Source organism: Haematobia irritans, chromosome 1 (assembly GCF_050003625.1).
Source record: "Haematobia irritans isolate KBUSLIRL chromosome 1, ASM5000362v1, whole genome shotgun sequence".
NCBI lineage: Eukaryota > Metazoa > Arthropoda > Insecta > Diptera > Muscidae > Haematobia > Haematobia irritans.
Genome location: NC_134397.1, coordinates 272,670,641 through 272,695,794, shown reverse-complemented (window position 1 = coordinate 272,695,794; position 25,154 = coordinate 272,670,641). Strand labels below are relative to the sequence as shown.

At 33.0% G+C, this 25,154-nt stretch overlaps 1 protein-coding gene across 1 annotated transcript in view; it reads left to right on the top strand.

Annotated features, from left to right (window-relative positions):
• Window positions 1-25,154, top strand: part of Ptp99A (Protein tyrosine phosphatase 99A) — an 873,279-nt gene that overhangs the window by 323,686 nt on the left and 524,439 nt on the right. The window contains exon 2 of the mRNA XM_075294575.1: window positions 1,457-1,626. Coding sequence (XP_075150690.1) covers window positions 1,457-1,626 — 170 coding nt within the window. The remainder of the gene's footprint in view (window positions 1-1,456; window positions 1,627-25,154) is intronic.

The window sequence follows — 25,154 nt, the reverse complement described above, 5'->3', positions numbered from 1 at the left end:
CTCGGTAAAGTTTTATTGTTTCTCTGTATGTACTTAAGAGAAACGGATGTCTCTCTATGTCCTTTTATTTTTATTATAAAATCAGGAACCTGATATAAATTTCATAACCTCTCCCATTTTTTCCGTAAAATTTCAGTAGGGGGAATTTAGTTTTGTTTTCACTGTACTTTAAAAAAAAGTCGAGCAAAGGGGTGGTCCCCCTCCCCGACCAAATATCGAAAAATAATGTAGCGAATTTTTGTCTAGATGCCAACCCCAACATTCAATGAAAATTTCAAGCAAATCGCATAATTTTGTTCCAAGTTTCAAAAAGTAGGACAAGGGGGAGGCCCCCTTCCCCGACCACATATGAAATCATCATTTACCCCATATTAATTCCATAACCTCACCGCATGTTCTCTGTAAATCTCAGCTAATTTAGAGACTTTTAGTTTTTTCACTGTACTTTAAAAAAGGTAGAAGAAAGGAAGGTCCCCCTCTGCCACCAAATATCGAAATATAAAGTAGCGGATCTTTGTCTAGATGCCAACCCCAAACTTCAATGAAAATTTCAAGCAAATCGGTCAACTTGGGTCCAATTTTCAAAAAGTCCGACAAATGGAAAGGTCACCCTCCGCGACCAGGTGTAAAAAAATGAGGTACCCTATTTTCACCACATGAACGCCCGCCCCCTACGATCTCTGAAAGTTTCAAGTAAATCGGTTATAGACTGCAAGACGGTAATTCACTAAACTTAAAGTAAATTACACTTGAACATCCTGAAAAAAGGCTTTTGATAGTCGGCTTGCCTAAACAAATTTAAAAGCATATCACTTTTACTTTTCCAAATGGAATATTTTGTTTGCGTTTGTTTTTTGAGTAATTAATATTACATATTTCAATCTTTGAAAAAGAGAGGTATTGACTTAAAAAAAAATCTTTAATCAATATAATCAAATTAAATAGAGGAAGTTTTATTGCTGTGCTGATGATTTTCGAGGTATACCCATAGATTATCTTCAGAACAGCATACAAATTATTCAAAATAGAAATCTTAACCATGACTAATATACTCCATCGTAAAGTTTTTACACAGCTCCTTCCTATCTATGCCTATAATCAAAATCCTTTGAATATTTTACTACTCCTTCAAGCGGCCAAGGCCAAACCACAAGTAATCATTTGTTGCTTTAGGCTATGTTGGTAAATATTAAAATTTTAATTTTCTTAAAGCAAACATTTACATTGTTTCTACTGCAACAAGATGAGGAAAATTTTTGGAAATGATGAAATGAAAATCTGTCACAGTAGTGCGAAGGTCTTACATACCCTTCAATCGAGTTACATGGTAAACTGTCATTCCCACTCTCTCAGAACTGAATCATAATTTTTACCCTTTCCCCAATGGCAAATTTTTTTTGTTGTAGTTGTTGTTGTTGTTTAATAATTTTTTCCCTTTTTCTTGATGTCTTTGCAGATGTGACAAATTTGGAATATGAAAAAATCATAGCAGAGGCTGGTAAAAATGTAACCATACCCTGTCCGGGTGTCACAGAACACTCTCTGGTGGATACTCTGGTATGGAAAACAACCACAACAACGATAGCCCAGTTTGCAAATCGTATACCATTGCTGCATAGTCCCCGGGTAAGTGGAAAAGTACGAAGGAGTGGTTGATTGTAAACCAGAAAGGACATTTCTTGGTATATCCTAAATATGTAACAAAATATGAATGTGGTGTTTCGAAGTTGTTCTTAAGTCCATCTTTCCGTTTCCCTTTTATGGTTTTAAATATCCCCATGTATGGCCATGTATGTAAGGATCTCCATCTATATTCATTGACTTTTTTGTGGGAATTTATAACTTTATTTGTATTTTCAACATCTTCGGTTGGGGAGACATTGAGTGTTTATATTGTTTCGGTTTTTTTTTTTCTTAGTCTCTGGAAAGTTTATTTTCACTTGGTTCATTGGCAAAACTTAAGTGGCCATTGTCTTTTAGTTAGAATCCAAGTAGATTCATAGCATTCGAAACGAAAGAGAAACATTGGGATTTGATTTCTCTGTTCAAATGTTTCATTTCATTACAATCTGGGTGAGGAGTATTTTATCCTATGACTTTGATATTTTTTGAAGTCAACTTGAAAACACTTGAGATTAACTTTTTATTTGATAGAGATAGAAATTAAAAGATTTCATTTGGTCTTTGTCAAATGGTAATCAATTTTTATGTTACCATCCTTTGGGGGGGAAATAGGAAAGAACAAACAAATCGTTGAGATTGAGATTTTTCCAAGTTTCAAAGATTTTCGATATAAATTCTCCAAGGCCATTGTAGCGTATGAGTTATCCATACAAATAAGGGCAACACTCATACGCATAGTAGAACAGAAATGACAGAGGAAAATGTCTATAGCAAACAATATTAAATATAAGTTTTCATTGTCATAATTTATTTTATTTTCGAATTATATTATGTGTAATTTTAAGGTAATATTTCTTTAAAATTGAAGTATTGTGTAATTGGTATTCGTTTTTACTCCATATCTTATATGGCTTCATTTCCAATATTTGTACATTTAATTCCGTGAAAACATTTAATGTATGTAAATTAATAAATGATTTATTACAACACATGAAAGTGGATTTATAGATGCATCCATATACTCGCCATTCAATATTTCACGCAATGTAAAGTGTTTTGTGGTGTAAATTGTGTAAAACGATGGACGATTTTTATGGTCCATTATAAAAGAATTAATTGCTAAGAAAATAATATTTATCGGAAATTCCCACTGCCACAAGCCACCAAGGGGGCCAGTAAATTTAATTCAGTTCAATTGGTCAACTCATTTATAACTATCATTCTACACTTATTTATGTTTTTTATTAATTAATATATAAAAAGTAAATATATGAGAATTTTTCTTTCATTAAGTAATGACGTTATCAAATATAAAACATAAAAATTAAAAATTTAGTTCCGCCGATGTGTAGGTTAGGTTAGATGACAGCTCGATGTATCAGGCTAACTTAGACTATTCAGTCCATTGTGATACCACATTGGTGAACTTATCTCTTATCACTGAGTGCTGCCCGATTCTATGTAAGGCCAAGGGACCTCCTCTTTATAGCCGAGTCCGAACGGCGTTCCACATTGCAGTGAAACCACTTAGAGAAGCTTTGAAACCCTCAGAAATGTCACCAGCATTACTGAGGTGCGATAATCCACCGCTGAAAAACTTTTTGGTTTTCGGTCGAAGCAGGAAACGAGGCTCCATGAAATAGGTCCCCATAAAATAACTCCCCAAATTAAAAATGAAATAAGTTCTCAAAATTTGGTACTTATTTCATTATGAAATAAATCCCCAAAACGCAAAATGAAATATATCCCCAATATTTTGGGGACTTATTTCTTAAAAATAATAATAAATTTATGAATAAAATACATTATTTCTTCGTTATAGTTGATAACAATTTCAACTTCTAACAGATGTAGTACGTCAAAAGATTTTTTAGTTTTTGGGGCGTGTTTCTCGGAAAAAATGGGCTTACCTATAGACTTACACAAAAATTGATAAACAGTTCCTGTCACTACTTTTATGAACTATTTTAAAATTTAAGAAAGATTTCATTATGACAAAATTGGGTGTTATTTCATTTGAAATAACTCCCCAAAATTGAAAATGAAATAACTCCAAAAAAAATCTTTGTTTTTGTTCTCTGTAGAGGAAATTGGGGACATATTTCATTTTTTATTTTGGGGAGTTATTTCATTGGGGACTTATTTCATGGAGCCATATTTTTCTATACTTTAAAGGTTTCATTGATAGATTTAGATTTTTATCGTCATTTTGGTATAGACTCTACACAAAATTCAAAAAAATAATGGAAGTGTAAAGTCAGACGAGGCTGACTATATTGTACCCTGCACCACTTTGTGGATCCGAATTTTCGATTCCAATTCAAATCCTTAAAATTGGTTGGGTTCTATATATAAAGTATATAATTCCCGCACACAAAAGCATTTGAAAAAATAAGTTAATAAAATATCTTCACTTGTTTCCCCATTTTTTATTTGCAGGAAAATGCTTAATTCTTTAAATTTACCACAAAAAACAAAAAAAAACTTCCTTCCTGTTAAGTGGAAATTATTAACCTAAATCTTAAGAACACTAAATTAACACAATATCGAGGATAAATCTCATTAAAATAATGACCAAAAGGACGGAAAACTCAAAACAACAAAAAACACTCAAATAAAGAAATTTGAATTAAATAAAAGTTGAAAATCTTTGATTTAAAATTTTTTAGGCTAAGCTTCACGTTGATTATCATTAGCGTAGCTAGACAATTTTCTATGGGAGGCTAGCAAAAAATTAATAGACTAAATTTACAGGTTCAATTAACGTTTTATTTTATAAAAATTAATAAAAAAATAGACTTCAACATAACTAGACAATTAATTAATAAAAAAGCAACTAAAAGTAGTTCCACACTTTTTCCCAGCAAAAAAAATTGGGTGTTGTTCTAAATGCACAACTTTAAAAGCTCTTCCAAAAATGTCCTCACAAAGAAGTTAATTATTTTAACTATGCAGGAAGTTGTTTTAATTCAATGTTTTATAACTCTTTGTTTTAATGGCTTAAAAAGCGTAAAAATTTTTCCACAAAAATTCAAAATACATTCTAGAAAATTTTAATATTTTAATCATTTTTGAAAATATTTTTGAAAAATTTTCAGACAAGCGTTATAATGCATTAAAAATCATAAACACGTATAAAAAATTTTATTCGGGAAAATATCACAACATTTTTTAAATCGCCTTATAAAAAAGAAACTAACGTACAATTCAGAATAAAATGTTAAGAAATAAAATTATATATTGCCATCGACAACTGGGGCTAAAATTTTTCTGGGGTGTCTAAGCCCCCTCCCCAGAGGACTTCCTATGCTTCTGGTTGATGATATTGCTTTTTTAATTTAATTGTCTTCCTTTTTCGTAAGAAAAAATTCTCACTTTTAAGTATTTGGATTTTTTAACACAATTCTAAGACGAACTAACTATTTCCATCTGTCTGTCTGTTGTAATTATACTACAGCCTTCACTATCATTCTGAAGTTTTACTCTGATTCGTTTTTGTCTACAATCCAGGCAGGACATAAAGTCTTGAAAGATTTTTCTATTTTTTAATGCTTTTTATCTTACTATTTATCAAGTTTAAAAAAATGATTGAATTTAGAGATGATTTTAGTAATATTGAAAAAAAAATGATTTATTTAAACCGATTTGTGATCAGTTCATTGAATTTTCTTTTGTTAATATTATTAAAATAATTAAGATTCAATTCCCCCGAACTTAGTGATGTATATACAGGCTTCAATATAAATGCATTATTTAATTATTCTCTTTTAATTTAATAATTCCAATAAACTTAGATACAGGTCAATGAAACCATCTTATTGAAACTTTTAGATATTTTCCAAATATGATAGGAAAAGGCAATTTGCGTTTATATATAGACATTTCATGCTAATTAAATTTTTCTTTTACTTTAATTTTTAATTTTAAAGGAATTTCATTTTGAAAAAGCCTTACCAAGAAATTCGGTTACACGTACACACGTATATCGACATACTTGGGCCTTTATAAGGAATAACTTTTCATAAATCTCTTAAGTTGAAAATGTAAATCAAACATAATAAGAAAATGGTTCACAAACAAACATAAGAAGAGCAAAACATCAATATAAAACACTCAATTTTATATTCACAAACATCTTTACCTGTAATCGAACACTCACACATACACGCGCACACATATGAACGGTGTACTTGCACATTTTCATATGTACAAGTGTATAAGTGGTACTCAATTAATAAGGCAGTTATCTCGGTGGGTAGTTGTTGTTCTTGTATCCATCTTATGTTTTATCGAAAAGAATGAAGACTTTCTTTTGAATTCTGCACTGAAAAAAAATATTGTCGTGAAGTCAAAGATTTCATGTCTTTAAAATACGAATATAAATTTTGCTTAGCATAGAAGACGCATTTCTCTAAAATAAAGTTACTTTCCTTGTCCAAAAGTCAATAAACTTTTCAATGAAGTCGAATTGTCGTTATAATTAAGTGATTTGACTTAAAAATGGGTATCATAACGAAATTGTCTTTAAATTTGTTGTCTTTTTGCATCTTGACTACAAAGCAAAACATCGTTCAAATATAGGACATGTTTTTCAAAACTTTATTTTAAAGAAGTTTTTTACTTCAAACATAGCATAATTTCTACTGGAAGTCGAGTCCTAATTTGGAAAATAAAGTTGCCGTTAACTCGTTTTTAAAGGACTTTGATAGCATATGAAGAAAAAACTGAGAAAGCGAAAAATTAAAATTTGCTTCCTAGAAGCAAGTACACAAAACCTAAATTTAAAAGAGAATTGTGTCTTAAAAGTATCCTTACTTGTAATCTCCGCTTCTTTGGCTCGGAATCAATACCAAATTTTTTAAAGTAAAGACAAAATCTTTGGAACCGAGTATGCTTTTTTTCAGTGTGGAAGGAGGATAAATGATTGACGTGTCTTATTGTATGTGAACACTAAAGTGGTTATCTGTCAGATAACCATACAGTATTGCAAAATAGCATATAGAAGCTTGAAGACTGGTGAATAATGGTAAGCGTGGATTTAAAATTTTTTTTTTTGAAATTGAAATCCAATCCAAATTGAAATGTAAATCCAGCATGTAAATTTTTTTAAATCCAGCATTGAAATGGTTATCGAGTACTGTTACCGGGGAGTTACATTAACACATATTAGCCTAGTTCGGCCGGGACGAATTTTAAATACCCACTACCATGAATCTCAAATAAATAGATTTAATTATTCGGTAAAAATGTGTTCAATACCAAACAATTGACCTATTCCGTCCATATTCGGCAAACCGTTTATGGACCTAAAATTCCTAGATCTTGAGTATCAAGCGAATTGGATAAAAATTGGTGTATCTAGATGCTCAAGAAGTCAAATCGGCAGATCGATCTACCCTACACCCAAAAAAAAATATTTGGATCCAAAGATTTTGACCTTTCTTTAAGGATTTTGGTATTGATTCCGAGCCAAAGATGCGGCTTCTTTAAAATAAAGATATTTTTTAGGGACCTCCCTGGCATTAAATATAGGATCGATAAAATTAAAATTGGATACAGATCTCATTCATCGAATTTTTATTCTCTGTTTGCGATATATTAATAAAGGTATTCATGTACCAACAAATTCCAGTTTCAAAATCCAAATTATGCCAAGTACTTCAAAGTAAAAACGGTTTTCTTAATGTTAAAAAAAAAGAAACTTTAAACCAAAGATTCAAATCCTTAAAATAAGTCTTAGCTTATATTTGAAGAATTTTTATCTTAAATTTAAAAATTCAATATGTCAGTTGAGTTGAAGACGATTTCTTTAAATTAAAAATGTTTTTCTTTATTTTAAGGAACATTTGCCTTACTTCAAAGATCTACAACTTCAACAGAGGGACGCAAAGTTTCAAGATTTGTGTCCTAAATTTAATGAAAAAATTTTTTGAAGCAAGGATTATAAACTTTCTTTTAATTAAAATGTTATTATTTGAAAGAATTTTGTCCTTAGCATTGCGTAAATTTCGAGTCCTAAAATTTAAGATGCATAATCTTCCATATTAGGTCAATATTTTTTTCAGTGTACACAAAAATTTAACCCTATATGATACTAAAGCCAATTTAATTCTATTTTAGTTCACGGAAATATTATGTTTTAAAAAAGTTTCCTTGACTTTAATATTTTCTTGTGTACGTTACAACAAAAATGCGGAGAGATTATGCACAAATGAAACATAAAGATTTACAAAATTCGTGTCTCCCACAAAACAATTCAGAATTTTAAATTAATTTTTTTTTAATTGTAAATTTTATCAATAATGCGATTTAACAAGTGAAAAAATATCTAATACATTTTCTTGTTGAAATTTTCAAAAGTAAATAGAAATTTTCTAAAATGAACTAAAATGTTCCATCCTAGTGGGTTCGCTATTTTTTAGAGTATATGGGGGCTATAACAAAACATGGTCCCATACACACAATACTAGGCATACCTCTTTATGGACCTCTAGATTTCCAATTTCAGGCATATCGGATAGAAATTAAAATGTCTATGAGCCCAAGAAATCAAACCAAGAGATCGGTCTATATGGGTGATACACCCAAACATTGACTGATTAAAACTCAGAAGAACTATTTACGGTCCTCAGATATTTTTTATTTTGAATGGCAAATCGTACAAAAATCTTACGATATGCAGACATTCTGGAACGCCTCTATTTTAAATTTCAGGACAATTTAACAAAAATCGGTTTCAGGAAAATAAAAAAAATCGGTTTCAGGGAAATTAAAAAAAAAAATTGGTCCGATCTGGAGATCGGTCTATATGACAAAACATGAGCCGATTCACACTTTACAGTCACACACATGGAATGGTATAATTTTTATATTTTTTATCCTAATATGTTCGTATTAATTTTAGTGCTCAAAACAAAAAAGAAACGTCAAATTTTAGAACCAATTTGGGTTTGTTTGAAACTAATTACGATATTCAAATGACCGACAAAGTCATCACGTGGCTCTGCCCCAGGCGCACAAATCCAACGAAAATTTTGGTGACCATTGTGCGCTAGAAAAAAGCATTGACGAGTGCTGATGGCGATAGGGCTGACTGAGTTGTTTTATCCATTTTATCAATTGTCAGCTAACCTCTTTGGCAAGTAAATCAAAACATTTAATTATTTTCCCTTCGGAGAGAGCCTAACTCGGAAAATGACGAATGTAATACAAGCACAGCAACTCCTTCACCACTGTGATATCACATATATCGGGCTACCACCTAACCTAACTCCTTGGCTATATCAAATCGAATTTGGTTTTGATTAACATTTTCGCAAATTTGTTCTCTCTGGAACTTCAAATGCTTTTGTCCGAGCTCATTTTTCAATATGTGTTGCATCCAATCTGCCGATATGTTCAGCTTACGAGCATGTTTTCTACCACTGAATGAGGAGCAATGTCCAAGCTATACGATTGGTGATGTAGGACGTAACATTTCAGTGTTTCCAAATAAGTTTTCACGCATTTGATAACATGTGGCCAAGCGTTATCGGGCTCCAAAACCACTTCGTTGCGCCTTTCCAAATATCCTGGCCATTTATTGCGTAATGCTCTGCTCAAACTCATCAATTCAGTTCTTCACAAAGGTCCTGTGATCATTTAATTCGGTTACAGCATCTCATAGTAAACCATACCATCCTGCTTGTTCCACGAACTACACAGCATATACTTCTCTCTACGGATGTTCGGCATTATCGTCGATTTCGCCATTTTCGCTTGGTATTGGTATTTGGCTTGCGGAGCCTCTTGGAGGAGCAAAACTCATCTGATCCGGTTGAAATTTGCTACATGATGTAAGTATATAGGCTCTAACAACCATCCAAAAATTGGTTAATATCGGCTCATAATTATATATAGCCCCCATACAAACCGATCCCCAGATTTGGCTTGCGGAGCCTCTAAGAGAGCAAATTTCATCCTATCCAGCTGAAATTTGATACATGGTATAAGTATATGGTATCCAACAACCTTTAGAAAATTGGTTCATATACACGCAAAAAAATAATTCTTTCCTCCCAAATGAAATTTTAGACAAACAAAGTTCGTTTCTCATTTGCTTTTCGCTGTAAGGAAGTGTATTTGGAAGAAAAGTATATACTTTCTGTGATAAACGTTTATTCTTTTCCAGGATGTAAAAACAATTTCATAAAGCCTATCTCAAAAAAAAAAACATTATTTTCTTGCTAATTGCATTGTCCCTCACATCTTTCTCACATCCACGAGGATTTTTAGTTCTTAACACCTTTTCCTGTAATACCAACAATGTAGAATAAATTATACGATTTTATAAATTTTTAAAATTTTTTTTACCTTTCGCCTGGACGGAGAATCGAACCGCGGACCATGCACATTGTAAGCCAACACACTAACCACTGAGCTATGTACCTGTTGTGGTCATCAATAGATAAATATCAATATAAATTATATTTATATAGCATAGCTTGCGGCGCCCACGAACCGAATAAACAAAGTTTATTTAACAGAAACAAACACTTAGTTTGGCACCGTGGAGCAGTGGTAGCTACGTCCGACTCTCATGCCAAGGGTCGTGGGTTCGATCCCTGCTTCGGCCAAAGTTTTTTTTTGGTTTTGTTTTTTTTACATATATTCCAGATATATTCGGAAGATTCCGAAAAAATGTTCAACATTACATTGTACTATATTAAATTTTGAACTGTAAAATGTGTCTTATTAAAGACCTAAAGTCAGAAAAGAACAGTGTTTGATATAAACGAAATGGACTGTGTTGTTATTTCAAAAATAACTTTTTTTATTGAAAAAATAAAAATTTTGTAACAAACGAATTTTTTTGGTGATAAAAGTTTAAAATTTTCGAAGCAATTCAAAAAACTCTAACAAAAGAAAAACGTTTTCGGTACACGTTTTCCAAACGTTTTTTTTCTTTGCGTGTATATAAACCGATCCCCAGATTTATCCTCCGGAGCCTCTAAGAGAAGCAAATTGCATCCCATCCGGCTAAAATTTGGTATATGGTCTCTAACAACCATGCAAAAATTGGTCCATACCGGTCTTAATTATATATAACCCCCACTTCAACCGATTCCCAGATTTGACCTCCGGAGCTCTTGGAGGAGCAAAATTCATCCTATACTGTTGAAATTTGGTACGTGGTGAAATTTGGTACATTGCGCTAGTATATGGCCGCTAACAACCATGCCAAAATTGGTCCATATCGGTCTATAGTTATATATAGCCGATCCCCAAAAATAATGTATCATCAAAATTTTATTTCTATAGAATTTTGTCAAAATTTTATTTCTGTAGAAAACTTTGTCAACATTTTATTTCTATAGAAAATTTTTTCAAACTGAATTATATACGTATTTATTCGATTTTTTTTTTTTGTTTAATATATACCCCATATTGAGAAGACAGTGTTAAGAAGTTTTAAGATACCTTGCTATCGGCAAGCGTTACCACAATCCAAGTAATTCGATTGTGGATGGCAGTCTTTATTACAAGTTTCTATGCAATCCATGGTCTATGCAATACGGCCGTATATACTTGTTTTTTTTTTTATTTTTTTGCTCGAAATCAATACTAAAATCATTACTGTAAAGACAACATCTTTGGAATCAGTCAAACCTTATAATAATGAGACATGGAAAAATAGTAGTTAATAAATATGCAAATATATGTAAGGCGCTTTAATACTCTTTTGCTTTTTTCCCTTTACCTGTCGATTGAAATCGATTTATCAGCCTTAGTTAAAATTAAAATTTTTCCCTCCTCATCGTTCAACAGAAAATTTTCGCTCCTCATCGTTCTACAGAAGGCTGAAAAAGTCGTGCCTTGATCTAAGTGTAAACTTCTTACCTCACATCTGTCCCACCTTTGCCATTTAGCACACTTCCAATGAAAATTTCTCTCAAAAACAAAAAAAGGACGAAATACCAAGAAAAATCTAAAAAGTATAGAAAAAACTCGTGTTACCACTTGAAACTTTTTCACCGAATGAATAGTTGACTGAGTGAGTATGAATACTTGCTCCAACATTTCCAAGTATAAGGATATGCGAAAGGAAGACTAGCTAGAATGTATAGATGTTGGATGTTGGATTGATGCAAGTTAAGCTACATAAATATGTTAAGGTAACACTTGAAGTTAGTTGGCTGTGATGTGATGGCTGTAATGTTGCTCACTCAGCTTCAGTAGAGGAGTAAAAACTTCATTTTCTCAAAAAAGGAGCAACAATCTCCTCATCAAGGAACTTTAAGTGAAGTGGAGCGCAAATATTTTGCACGAAGCAAAACTTAACTGTCAGGTAAAAGCGAATATCGTTTAATAAGGCAACTAATTCAGAATGCATAGGAAAATGAAGTGAATTAAAATTGTAGGAAAAATGAGAAAAGTATCTTTGAAGTAATAAAAAGCTATTAAAGATTCTTGCATTATTAAAGTGAAATGTGTCACATAAGAAGATTGACCATTCCAAAATATTAGTAAAAAGCAAAAAAGGACAAACATTTTAGTCGTTATACATTTGTTCTCTTATACCACTGCGGGGTTGAAGGAAAGTTAGGTCTTATTTGATTTGAGCAATATGGCACATATAAATATTCCAATATCTACGAGTATAAACCCCAGGAAAAAATAAGATCTTCTAAAGATCTGACTTATCAGTTGGTGAATGAAAAAAATATAGCCAAATATTCGAAAACCAGACAGAGTTGCGGACACATGTGTACCCAATATTATAAAAATACTCAGAAAAATATAAATATCGCTTCAATCGAATTTATTCATTAGAATATTAATTACCCAGCAAAAAGAGCGTCGTAAAAAATGTAATAAAATTTTTCTTTTTGGATCCGGAAGTGGTGCAAAATTGACGCAGAAGCAATGAATCTAACATGGGCTTGTCACAGGACGGAAGTCCTCCATTTCAACAGCCCTTGCACTGAATTTCCATCACTTCTTTAGGTGTGATCCGAATTCAATGTTTTGGATGTAAATTAAAAAATTCTGTGATACTTTGTCAAATAAATAATTTTTATAATTTTTAATGGATTCTAACGCTGTCTGAAACGTTTCAAAAATTCACAATTTTTTCAGATTGGATTTAGAATTTTTTTTTTCAACAAAATTTAAATGATTTGTACAGGTTTATGAATTCTTACTGGGTTTTTAACCTATTTGAAACAAAAAGAATTAAATTTACCCATTAAAAGTATGAAAAAAACATGTTATAAAAAATTGAACGAAAATAACTACCTGGGTAGTTAAAATAAAGAACAGCATTGGTAGTGCATGCTCTGGAAGTGCTTTTAAAATTGTGCCTTTGGAAGAACTTCCAAATTTTTTGCTGGGTAAAGATTTTAAATATAATTTTCTCAATATCGAATGAAACATGGAAGTGAGAAAAGTCGATGTATCCAATGTTTATATGATGGCTTTTTATATAATTACAAATATTTATGGACCAATGTATGCATGGTGGTTAGAGGCCACATATTAATACAACGTACCTAATTTCGTACCGAACCGGATGAAATTTGCACCTCCAGGAACCTCCGAAATTTTGAGATAAATTATCTGGCGGATATATTTAACTATGGACCAGTATGAATCAATTTTCGCGTAATTGGTAGAAATAATATACTGACATTAAATGAAATTTTCTTTTTCAGAAGGCGATGGGTTTATATGAGGGCTATATATACTTATGGACCGATAGGGACAAATATCAACGTGGAGGTTAGAGACTAGAGGTCTGCATCGAATAACTTTTCACTACATGTATGCAATTCGCTGTCGAATATAGTACATACACAGTCTTTCTCTCAGAGCGCAAGTAGTGAAGTGAAGAGAACACTTGCTTGTCAAATACCACCAAGTACTTATCCGAAACAATATGTGTTCCGAAAAAAAGGAACAATAAAAATGTAAGTACTTGAGAAAAAGTACAACATGGATTCTCTTCACTTCACGTTGTACCACAAGTATTTCTCAGTTATGTGCGAAGCAAAACTTTCCATTATTATTAATCATAGACATGTATATCACATATTTCATATATTTATGTATGTCACACACTTACCTTAACGTTTGCCGTTCTTTATAACAAACCAAAACATATATTATGGAAAGTAACTGTTTTTTTTTTTTGTATTTCCTAAACTGCACGTGGTACATGGAGTACTCTATGAAGTTTTGTTCTCGCAACATACTTGACGTGATCACTCTGAGTACACTTCAATAAGAGAGAAAGAGGAATATGTGTTTGTTGGTAGTGAAGACATCAGAGAAGCAACTTGACGTGATCACTCTGAGTACACTTCAATAAGAGAGAAAGAGGAATATGTGTTTGTTGGTAGTGAAGACATCAGAGAAGCAACAAGAATTTACTCGTGGCTTTTGGTGTTCATCAAAATGTGTACCAATAGTTTTGCGACTCTCTCAAATAGATGTACTCATGTAGCAAGTACACGTGTACTCTACATTTACAAATGGAATTGTGCAGACCTCTAGTAGAGACCATATGCGAAATCACGTACCAAATTTCGGCCGGATCAGATCATATTTTCTCATCCAACAAGCTCCGCAAGCCAAATCGGTGGCAATGACGTAAACGAGTAATCAAACTAGTTTATGATCATTCGTTTACGTTATTGCAACCAACTCATGTAGTATAGATGCATGAAAGCTTGTGCTGTTTTCCGTCACGCCAACAATGCCATACTCAAGATTTATGTTAAATCACTTCTGAGCAATATTTCTATTAAAATAGCTGCTCTAAATCGGGGCATCTCCCACAAAAATCAGCGCTGATTCGGTTGTTTTGTCTTGTAAGCAGTTGGCACTGCCTCCCTCCCTTACAATCCTGCTGAAAAAATGCTCCACTTTTTGCTGTGAAGGCAAATCCGCACAACCAAAAATTAGCCAAATCGATGAAATTGGGCAACAATTCAATGAATTTAGCAACTTTTGCCACATATATCTTTCATATGGATAGAAATCATGGAAATTGAAATTAATTAGTTTAGTCCTATTGTTGAACTGTATTCATAAAATTTTAATATCATTGCATTTTATTTCCCTACATCTTACTACTTACGTACACCCTCACAAAAAATCGCTTCTGTAACATATACTCCCAAACATATTTTGCTTCAAGCATATACATTTTTGGGTATTACATTTATATGTTTGATCTCTACCAATATATAATATGTTTGAAAGCATAGTGGTCTAAACAATATATGTTTGGGTAGTCTAAGTTCCAAACATTTTGTATTTTTGCATCCAAATTCAATAATGTTGTCTTCCAAAAAACAATATGTTATTATGTGAACATATAATATGTTTGGAAGCATTTTGCACCCAAAAATATTATATGCTTAAAAAAAATTCTCCCAAACAATATTGTGCTCAAAATTTTATTTATTTATTTATATATTTACAATCATAATGAATTATGAAAATAAAAAGGTAATATAGGTGCTAACAACATAGGTTTTCGACCTGAATGCTCAAAATTTTGTTTCTGCCCAATTGTATATTCCCCCACATCTTTCTCACTTCCACGAGATTTTTTAGTTCTTAGCACCTTTTTCTGTAATACAAACATTGTAGAAGAAATTATTCAATTTTATGATTTTTTTTTATTTTAATTTTACCTTTTGCCGGACGGGGATTCGAACAGCGGACCACACAGTTTGTAAGGATCAAAGAAGTAGCAGATCAATTGCCCAAGGAAAAATAAAATGTTAATTTTGTAATAACAAGCAACAACCACCAACTTAATTCAATATCGCTCCCTGTTAAATAGCGCTCCAAGCTACTAAACATATATATGTTTATAGGCTATTTCTAAATTAATATATGTTTGCATCCAAGCATATTATATTTACAAACATTTTATGTCCCAAACATAATATGTTCTAACATATTAACATATATGTCCCAAACATGTTATGCTAGTTTATGAACATTATATGCTTGCACTCAAAAATATTGTGTTTAAAAATTTGTGTTCCAAACATATAATGTTTATAGCCAAACATATGAAAAACAGTCTTTTTCATCCGTGTACGAATAAAAATATTTCCTTTATTGTTTATCATAAGCCATAGTTTTGTGTAATATATAAATAATAATTTTTTGAAATAAAGTACTGGTGGTTATAGAAAATTTACGTGTTTTGTACGAAAAATGTATTAGTTGTATACAGGCTTTTTGTACCTTTGATTCCTCAATTTCTCTACTTTTTTTGAAAATTATACTGACAAACAGTTTATTTAAAACCAATATAGGTTTCCCAAAAAATTGTTCAATTTGCCGTATAGCAGGAATATTTTGAATGAGTGTAAGTACATTTTTCCCATAATAATGAACTAAAATAGGATGCAATACATGAACTAATTTATAAGAAAATCCTAAACTTATCTAGATGAAAAAAATCTTTGACGCCAAATCATGGACATTCTTACTATGGGTTAGTTCATTTTTCGTAAACAATAGTAAACTTTTTTTCGGTGTTTGATCCATTGCAAATACGATCCGTCGTTTGACAATAACAACTACTTCCGCCAAGTTTCAAATCGTTAGCTTGTTTCATGGGAGCCACCGCGGTGCAATGGTTAGCATGCCCGCCTTGCATACACAAGGTCGTGGGTTCGATTCCTGCTACGACCGAACACCAAAAAGTTTTTCAGCGGTGGATTATCCCACCTCAGTAATGCTGGTGACATTTCTGAGGGTTTCGAAGCTTCTCTAAGTGGTTTCACTGCAATGTGGAACGCCGTTCGGACTCGGCTATAAAAAGGAGGTCCCTTGTCATTGAGCTTAACATGGAATCGGGCAGCACTCAGTGATAAGAGAGAAGTTCACCAATGTGGTATCACAATGGACTGAATAGTCTAAGTGAGCCTGATACATCGGGCTGCCACCTAACCTAACCTAACCTAGCTTGTTTCATTTGGAAGTAAGCATAAGCATAAGACGGATGGACAATGGATGGCCTTCGCTAGACCGAGTCAGAATTTTACAACGACCCATTCTGGGATATATACTTTATGGGGTCTGAGACCAATATTTCAATATGTCGCAAACTGACAACATTTATATACCCTCCATCTTTTGGTGGATTGAGGTATAATAATATTGTCATATAGCCTCCACTCTCACCCTGCACCGAAAAAAAGGTGAACTGTTTTATAGGAAGAATGAACTACCACGCACGAAAATTGAACTAAATTTTACTCCACATTTTGAGATATCCACAAAGCGTTGTTAAAACCAGGAAATTTTAATGCCCTGTTGTACTTTTTAACTGCAGCTCACGAAATTACATAATCTCATAGAAGAAAAAATTAACTAAAAGTAAAGAAGAAAATCATTGGCGCCAAATCATGACCATTTTAAGTAGTTCATTCTTACTTTTTTAGGGAATAGGTGAGTATTAAGTTCGAGTTTAGCCGCTAAAATCGCTAAAGTGAAAACTAAATCAGTAAGAAAAATGCATGAAATTATACATATTTGTTGCAAATTTTATTATAACTTGATGGGGGAAAGCCCAAAGCAAATTTTCACAAAGTTTGTGTATCTTAAAATGAATTATTAAAGAAAAGTAATCGTGAAAAATGACGTTTTTAGCGGCTAAACTCGAACTTAATACCCACCTAATCGTACGAAAATTTTCATTTGTTTTAGTTCATATTGATCTTATGTGTACGGTCATTGAACTTTATACTCACGTTTAGTTCATAACATTTTGAGACATACTTACACTGAAAAAAATATTGTCGTGAGGTCAAAGATTTCATGTCTTTAAAATACGAATGCAAATTTTGCTTAGCATAGAAGACGTATTTCTCTAGTATAAAGTTTTTTTCCTTGACCAAAGATCGATAAACTTTTCAATGAAGTCGTATTGTCCTTATAATTAAGTGATTTTACTTAAAAATGGGTATCATAACATGAAAGAAAATATGTTTGGGCTAAGGTCAACTTGACTTTAATAATTCAGAAAAATTCTTTAAATTTAATGAAATTGTTTTTAAATTTGTCTTTTTGCATTTTGACTACAAAGCAAAAAATCGTTCAAATATAGGAAATGTTTTTCAACACTTTATTTTAAAGATGTTTTTTACACAGCATAATTTCCACTAGAAGTCGAGTCTTAATTTGGAAAATAAAGTCGTCGTTAACTTGTTTTTAAAGGACTTTGATACCATATGAAGAAAAAAAGCTGCAAAAGCGAAAAATTAAAATTTGCTTCCTAGAAGCAAGTACACAAAACCCGATTTTAAAAGAGAATTGTGTCTTAAAAGTATCCTTACTTGTATTCTCCGCTTCTTTGGTTTGGAATCAATACCAAATTTTTTAAAGTAAAGACAAAATCTTTGGAACGGGTATGCTTTTTTTCAGTGTAAAAAAGTAAGATTTCATTAAGCTGTGGAAAATTTCGATAAAAATAATAAAATTTAACTACAAGCAAATAATTTTTTTCCAATAAAAATAAGTTAAATTTAGTGTTAGTTTAACTACGGAAATTTTTTTCTGCGTGGGTGGAATTTTGATGGTTTGAGAAACAGGGTTGAAGGTCGACGATTTGTGCCTATTTCGTTTGCTGTCATTTCGGTTCATTGGCAAAAATCGATATTATGATAAAAAGTAAAAAAGTAATAATTCTAAAGAACAATTTACTCGTTTTGTACATACAGAACATACATCTAAGAAAGTCCACAATTGGCAATGAAAAAAATTGACTATCTAATGTTCGGTACAAAGTCAGAATCTATATTTGATCGAAAGTTCGTGGGATTTTCTTTAAAGACGCCTTGCACAGCTAGTTAGTCCGATTTCAAATGGAATGATATTCCATAGGAAAAAATCGAGACCTTTGGACAGAGTATATCCAAAGGTCTCGATGTAAAGAGCGTCAAAACAATCGTATTGTGAAACTCAGTTGGGACTTGGCTATAAAATTAAGGTCAATTGACATTAACCTGACATTGAATCCGGCAGCACTCATTGATAAGAGAGTTCATCACTCGCATTGAATAGTCATAGCCTAAAAAAGGACTGCCACTATACCTAACCTTACCTTACAATGTCGTTGAAAGCCCCATGAATTCTATGTTTGGGGTCTTGAATCTATGCCGTGCTGTTGGCGTAGACCTTTTCTTTCAGGTGGCTTCAAAGGAAGAAGTCGAAGAAAATTAATCACAATATTGTAGTTACCTCTATGAAAGCTAACATTGGGTAACGCTACCTTCTTAAAAGCAAACGTTGTACAGCTCAATACCATTCATCTCCGATCATAAAAAATCGTTAATCGTCCTTCGATGGGGAAATCTATTTAACGTAGCTGCTAATCCAATCTCATTTGCCAATAAGGGTGGTTAAAATTTCAAGGGCCGATGTTGATTTTGAATAAAACCCAAACTATTTAGGAAATTATTGTAATTTTATTTTATTATGATATATTGGTATTACTCAATTATGTATGGAACAAAATATCGGCCAAATGGGCGCGCGACCTCGGTGGCACACCTTCATCCGGTGGTCCAAATTTTCGATGACGCTGAGGCATAATGGAGGTTCTATGCCGTTAATGTGCCGAATTATCTCATCCTTTTGCTCTTGAATTGTTGCTGGCTTATCGACGTACACCTTTTCTTTCAAATAACCCCAAAGAAAAAAATCCAACCGTGTCAAATCACATGATCTTGGCGGCCAATTGACATCGCCATTACGTGAGATAACACGGCCATTGAATTTGTTGCGCAAAAGAGCCATTGTTTCGTTAGCTGTGTGGCAAGTGGCACCGTCCTGCTGAAACCACATATCGTTCACATCCATATCTTCCAATTCGGGACATAAAAAGTTCGTTATCATCTCAGGATAGCGAACACCATTCACAGTAACTGCCTGACCGGCCTCATTTTGGAAAAAATACGGCCCGATGATGCCGCCAGCCCATAAACCGCACCAAACAGTCACTCTTTGTGGGTGCATTGGTTTTTCGACAATCACTCTTGGATTCTCATTCGCCCAAATGCGGCAATTCTGTTTATTGACGAATCCACTGAGGTGAAAATGTGCCTGATCACTGAAGATTATTTTCTTCGAAAATTGATCATCCACTGTTGCCATTTCTTGGAACCATTTAACACGTTGTTGGATTGTGTATCTCTCCATGGTTCAAATTGAGTAAGTCTGAAATAGAGAAATGTCAAATAAAATTCGGAAAAAAACTTGGCGTTTAGGTGTGGTTCGCATTCAACATCGGCCCTTACAATTTAACTACAATTTTATATAGAATCCTGACCAAATATTAACTATACCAAACAGTCGCCCATTTAGGGTGGAGAGACTCTTGATATTCCATAGGAAAAAATCGACACAATAACTATGGGTGTTCCGATCCTCAGATTCGACAATTTACCTTATTGGCGTTATTACGTCAACTGAAGATGGGCCTCATCAGTCAAGCTTTATTTTACGAGCCTCTTTCAATATCCTTTTGAGCGTGTATTGTTTGTCTTTTACTAATGGCGTGGTTTCTGTGTGTCAAATGACAACGAACAAAAGTTTAAAAAGTGACTGCTATTGAAATACCGGGTGATTCAAACAAAACGTCTTTTATAAAAAAAAACCTTGCATTTACCAATTTTTTTCCCGTCACCGATCCTATTAATCTATGTATTTAACTAAAATCTTTCACAACATATGTGAATGGAATTATAAAAGAAATTAAATTGACCACAAAACAACCCAATCAGATTTATTTCAACCTAAATTAAGTCTCAAATCATAAGCTTGCTTATAGCCAAAAAGGTCATTCCCTTACTCAAATAGACCACAAGAAAAAATCGCTCAAAGAATTTAAAGTCGTTTACCCCAAATTACCCACATTAAAATAGTTTGTTCATGTTCTAGGAATTCAAAATGAATCGAGCAGGCAACCAAATTTCCTACAACAACATTCGCAATTACAGAAAAGCTCCCACCTACTACTACTGCTACGAACAACTACAAGAACAACATAAATTTTTCATTTGTTCCATGGAAGTCAGTTTACACCTTCTTCTATAGAGGTAGAGCTGCCACTTCTCTGCATGCTTGCTTTTTTGCCAAATGGTTATTGCGCCACATTCATTTATATTAGGCAGCCAACCTACTTAAAAAGATTCTTCGAATATTCCATACCTTTGTCGATTACATGATACACCGAGCAAAAATCATTAAAGACAAAGAAATTAATTTCAAGTAAGTGAGAAAAAAACAGCAGGAATGAATTTTATAGTTTAACGGCCATTTTCATGTAGCTCCGTTAGAATTTAACTGCCAGTTAACACAAAGTAAATTGCAAATATCTTCTCTTTGGTTAACTTTAACTGAAAAACTTTCGTCAGTTAAGTTCCTAATTCGCATATGGAATATAAAGGCAAGATGACAGCTTCGTCCAAAATATGGTTTAAAAATTGGTTAGTTAACGGAACACTAACGGAGCTTTATGAAAATGGGGGTAAGTCAGCCGTAGTGAATTACAAATGTACGGAGATATGGGCCTAAACGAAAATTTCAGCTGTGATCCAGCAGGCTGCCTTTTATATTTCGGAATTAGTGAACCCTAGTGTTTCAATCTCCCAGCTTGAGGTTATACGAACTCAGAACGTTTTGACATACGAGCGATTATATCTTACAATTTTCGATGTGGATTAACTCAACACTTCATCTATGAATTTAATGCAATTTTTGACAATGAAACTTCATCCAGGACCAGTATAGTGAATTCCACTTAGGTCGTAGATCATTACAAGACTAGTTTCGTTAAAGTGGTCCAAAATCAGTCGTTGTTCCGAAAACCATTGACGATGTATGCCAACTGATATTGCAAGACCGTCACGTGACCTATCGTGAGATTGAGACAACCCTGGGCATTAGTGGGACCAGCATACATTCAATATTGTTTTTGAATGTGTGCTGGTATATGGACCCGAAAATAACCAGCAGTCGACTGTATGGGTGTTTCAAGATGAGCCAAGTCCAACAAAAAAGACTCGCGCACGAAGATTTTCCAAACAAATGTTTGCCTTTTTTTCGGAAAAAATAGACGTGTTGCAATCGTGGAACAACGCTGAACAGTCAATTCGGAGTGGTATACAACCATTTTTTTACCAGTTATCTTTCAAGGAATTTTGAAAACAAAGTGCCGAAGATGGATCTCTCTGCATCACGACTATGCGAGTTCTCAGACATCGGCTGAAACAACTGAATTGTTGAGTACTCCTGACGTGGCCCTGAATGATTTCTCTTTATTCCCACACCAGAAAAAATAAAAGTAGAGGTCAACGTTTTCCGACGCCCGCATCAACCGCTTCGATGCGTTTAGAATGCATGTTTTAGAGATACCATAAGCAGAGTGGCAAAAGGCGTTAGTAGGTATTTGAGAGTAGTAATCAATTCCTAAATTTTTATATTTATATATCAAATTGTTTTTGCAACGTAGTCTACACATAGTAGTAAGATATATACTTAGTATTAAGGTGTAATTATATGTCAAGTTTTTGCAGTCATTGATTGTAGTCCTAATTATTTTTATAGTTTTTTTTTTTTAAGTAAATTTAATGTAATTCTTTATTTTGAGTATCCCTGTAACCGTATATGGCCATTTCGGCTTGGTTGTAAAATGAGTTAAATAAATAAAAAAAAGATAAAAAAGAACTTCCACACTTGTTTTAAACGCATGCAAAAGTGTGTAGATCATAATGGAAAATATTTTGAAAAACAAAAAAGCGATTTTCTTGAATGCATCGATTTTGATATTTGTTCCCAGGGCCATCATCGGGATTTGAATGTCGACACATTTCTTAGGGCTGGACTGAGAAAAACTAGGTTAAGGTTGATGAGAGAGTGGATCATTAGATAATATTGATGGGAAATAGGTAACAATAGGGCTTTAGCCTTATTAATTAATACAAGAATATCGCATGAACAGCCTACTAAACTATCGAAAATCTCAACTGTCGAAATTTGAAACTATATTCAATTTCTACCGCGTTCCGTCTCTGTTTTTGGAGGACGAATCGCCTAGTAAAATCTCATAGCGTTTTGAGTCGCTACAAGAAGAAAGAAAAACGGTCTCGTCTTAGCAGGCCGCCAATTGCATATGTGCGAGATAAGCTTCATCTGTTCAAAAATTTCTGTAGCACTAAATTTTGGGCATTTTAATGCTGATGGAAAATTAGATGTTGTACTTGCTCATTTCAAACAACCAGAGTGACGATGCTACCATTTTAAAATTGTTGTCGAAGCTATTAAACACAATCCAAGCGAGTATCTGCACTGAAAAAAAGCATGCCCGGTTCCAAAGATTTTGTCTTTACTTTAAAAATTTTGGTATTGCTTCCGAGCCAAAGAAGAGCAGAATACAAGTAAGGATACTTTTAAGACACAATTATCTTTTAAATTTGGGTTTTGTGTTCTTGCTTTTAGGAAGCAAATTTTTATTGTTCGCTTTTCTAGCTTTTTTTTCATATGCCATCAAAGTCCTTTAAAAACGAGTCACCGACTACTTTATTTTCCAAATTAAGACTCGACTTCTAGTAGAAATTATGCTATTTTTCAAGTAAAAAAACGTCTTTAAAATAAAGTGTTGAAAAACATGTCCTATATTTGAACGATTTTTTGCTTTGTAGTCAAGATGCAAAAAGACAACAAATTTAAAGACAATTTCATTAAATTTAAAGAATTTTTCTGAATTATTAAAGTCAAGTTGACCTTAGCCCAAACATATTTTCTTTCATGTTATGATACCCATTTTTAAGTAAAATCACTTAATTATAAGGACAATACGACTTCATTGAAAAGCTTATCGGCTTTTGGACAAGGAAAGAAACTTTATATTAGAGAAATGCGTCTTCTATGGTAAGCAAAATTTGCTTTCGTATTTTAAAGACATGAAATCTTTGACCACACGACAATATTTTTTTCAGAGTGCATTGACGAAATGTGGATCCACTGCCGGAAAGGAAATTACCACCGTATTCTTCAAAATAAATGAAATTTTGCCCGTTATACAAACTCAACGCTCAAAGAAAAAATCGTTAACGGCGTGCTCATGTCAAAACGATCCGTTCATGGAAGTGAATCAACACATATGTGGTGTCAAACTAAGAACAGGCGGTGTCAATCTGACAACGATTAAATGACACCATGCATTGTCAAAAACGAGCAGCGTTCATGATCTGAACACGTAACGGTTACGAATTAAAAACAAAAATTAAAAAATGATTTCCGCTACCGTGACTCGAACCTGTGTTGTCTGCACCATACGGGTTAACAGTCGCCTTAGCACATTGCACCAACGGCGGAGTTGCCATAACAATGTCTAATGATTATTTTAAGACTTTTCATGGCCAAAGAAAAACGAATTTCGTTCATGCTATCCTGAACGCGTGAACATTCCGTTTTGAATTTCTGTGAAGGTTTCCGTTTCATTTTGTCACCGTCTATTCACGACTGTGGATTGTAGTTTTTTCTATTAGTGTAAATCCGACAAATAGATTTTTGATTTATTCGCAGTAATCAACTAATTGGCAAAGTTAATGACAAATCGAAATATGGATTTTGACTTTAGTGACAATTTTAAATTCTTTTTATTAAAATTTTACAAATATGAAAATTCAAAATTTTCAAATTTGAAACAAGCTGAAAATTCGACCATTTCAAAAATCAAAATTTTTCCAAATTTTAGTGAATTAAACGAAATGAATTAAAGAAAACATTAAACCAGTTGCGAAAAAGTGCACTATCAACAAAATAATCAAACGGCTCTCATTTCTCGGCTCGCCATAAATTGGTCGATTTGGAACTGCTGCCCACCCACCTATTGTTGATCTGATTTGGTCTCCATGCGGCCTCTTTTTGCTGGCAAGCTTAAAAAAAATTCTCGATGGGGCACAAATATTAGTACCATGAAAGCATTTCGAATTAAATATTTAATTGAGTTTTAAAAAAAACAATGACAAACATTTTTTGTATCAATTAATTGTTAATTGGATTAATTAATTTTTTAATTGACTTTGGTGATTTGAATTAAAAATTAATTGCATGAATTAATTTCGTGATTGAAGACAAAAAATATTTTTTTTGTTTGTGTGAACAAAGAACTGTCTTAACTGGCAAGGAAAAAATATTCTCCAGAAAGGTTACTCGTAGAAGACGACTAGTTTCGAAACACAAATTGCCACAATTCCAAATTATGTACTCCTATTTCTATGGACTAGGTGCTTATCAAATCACTCACTTCTTAAAACATTTACTAGAACCAACACCTTTTTTCTAAAGTGTAATTGTATATGCCACCTTCCCTTTCCACAGATATCCTCTAGGCTGTTTGTTTAACTACTTGTTGTTGTTGCTGTTGCTGCTGCTGGTGAAAGCTACCACCACTCCTACACCAACTACAAGAGTTGTAGTTGTTTTACGTAGCGTAGCACGTAACATAATTTATG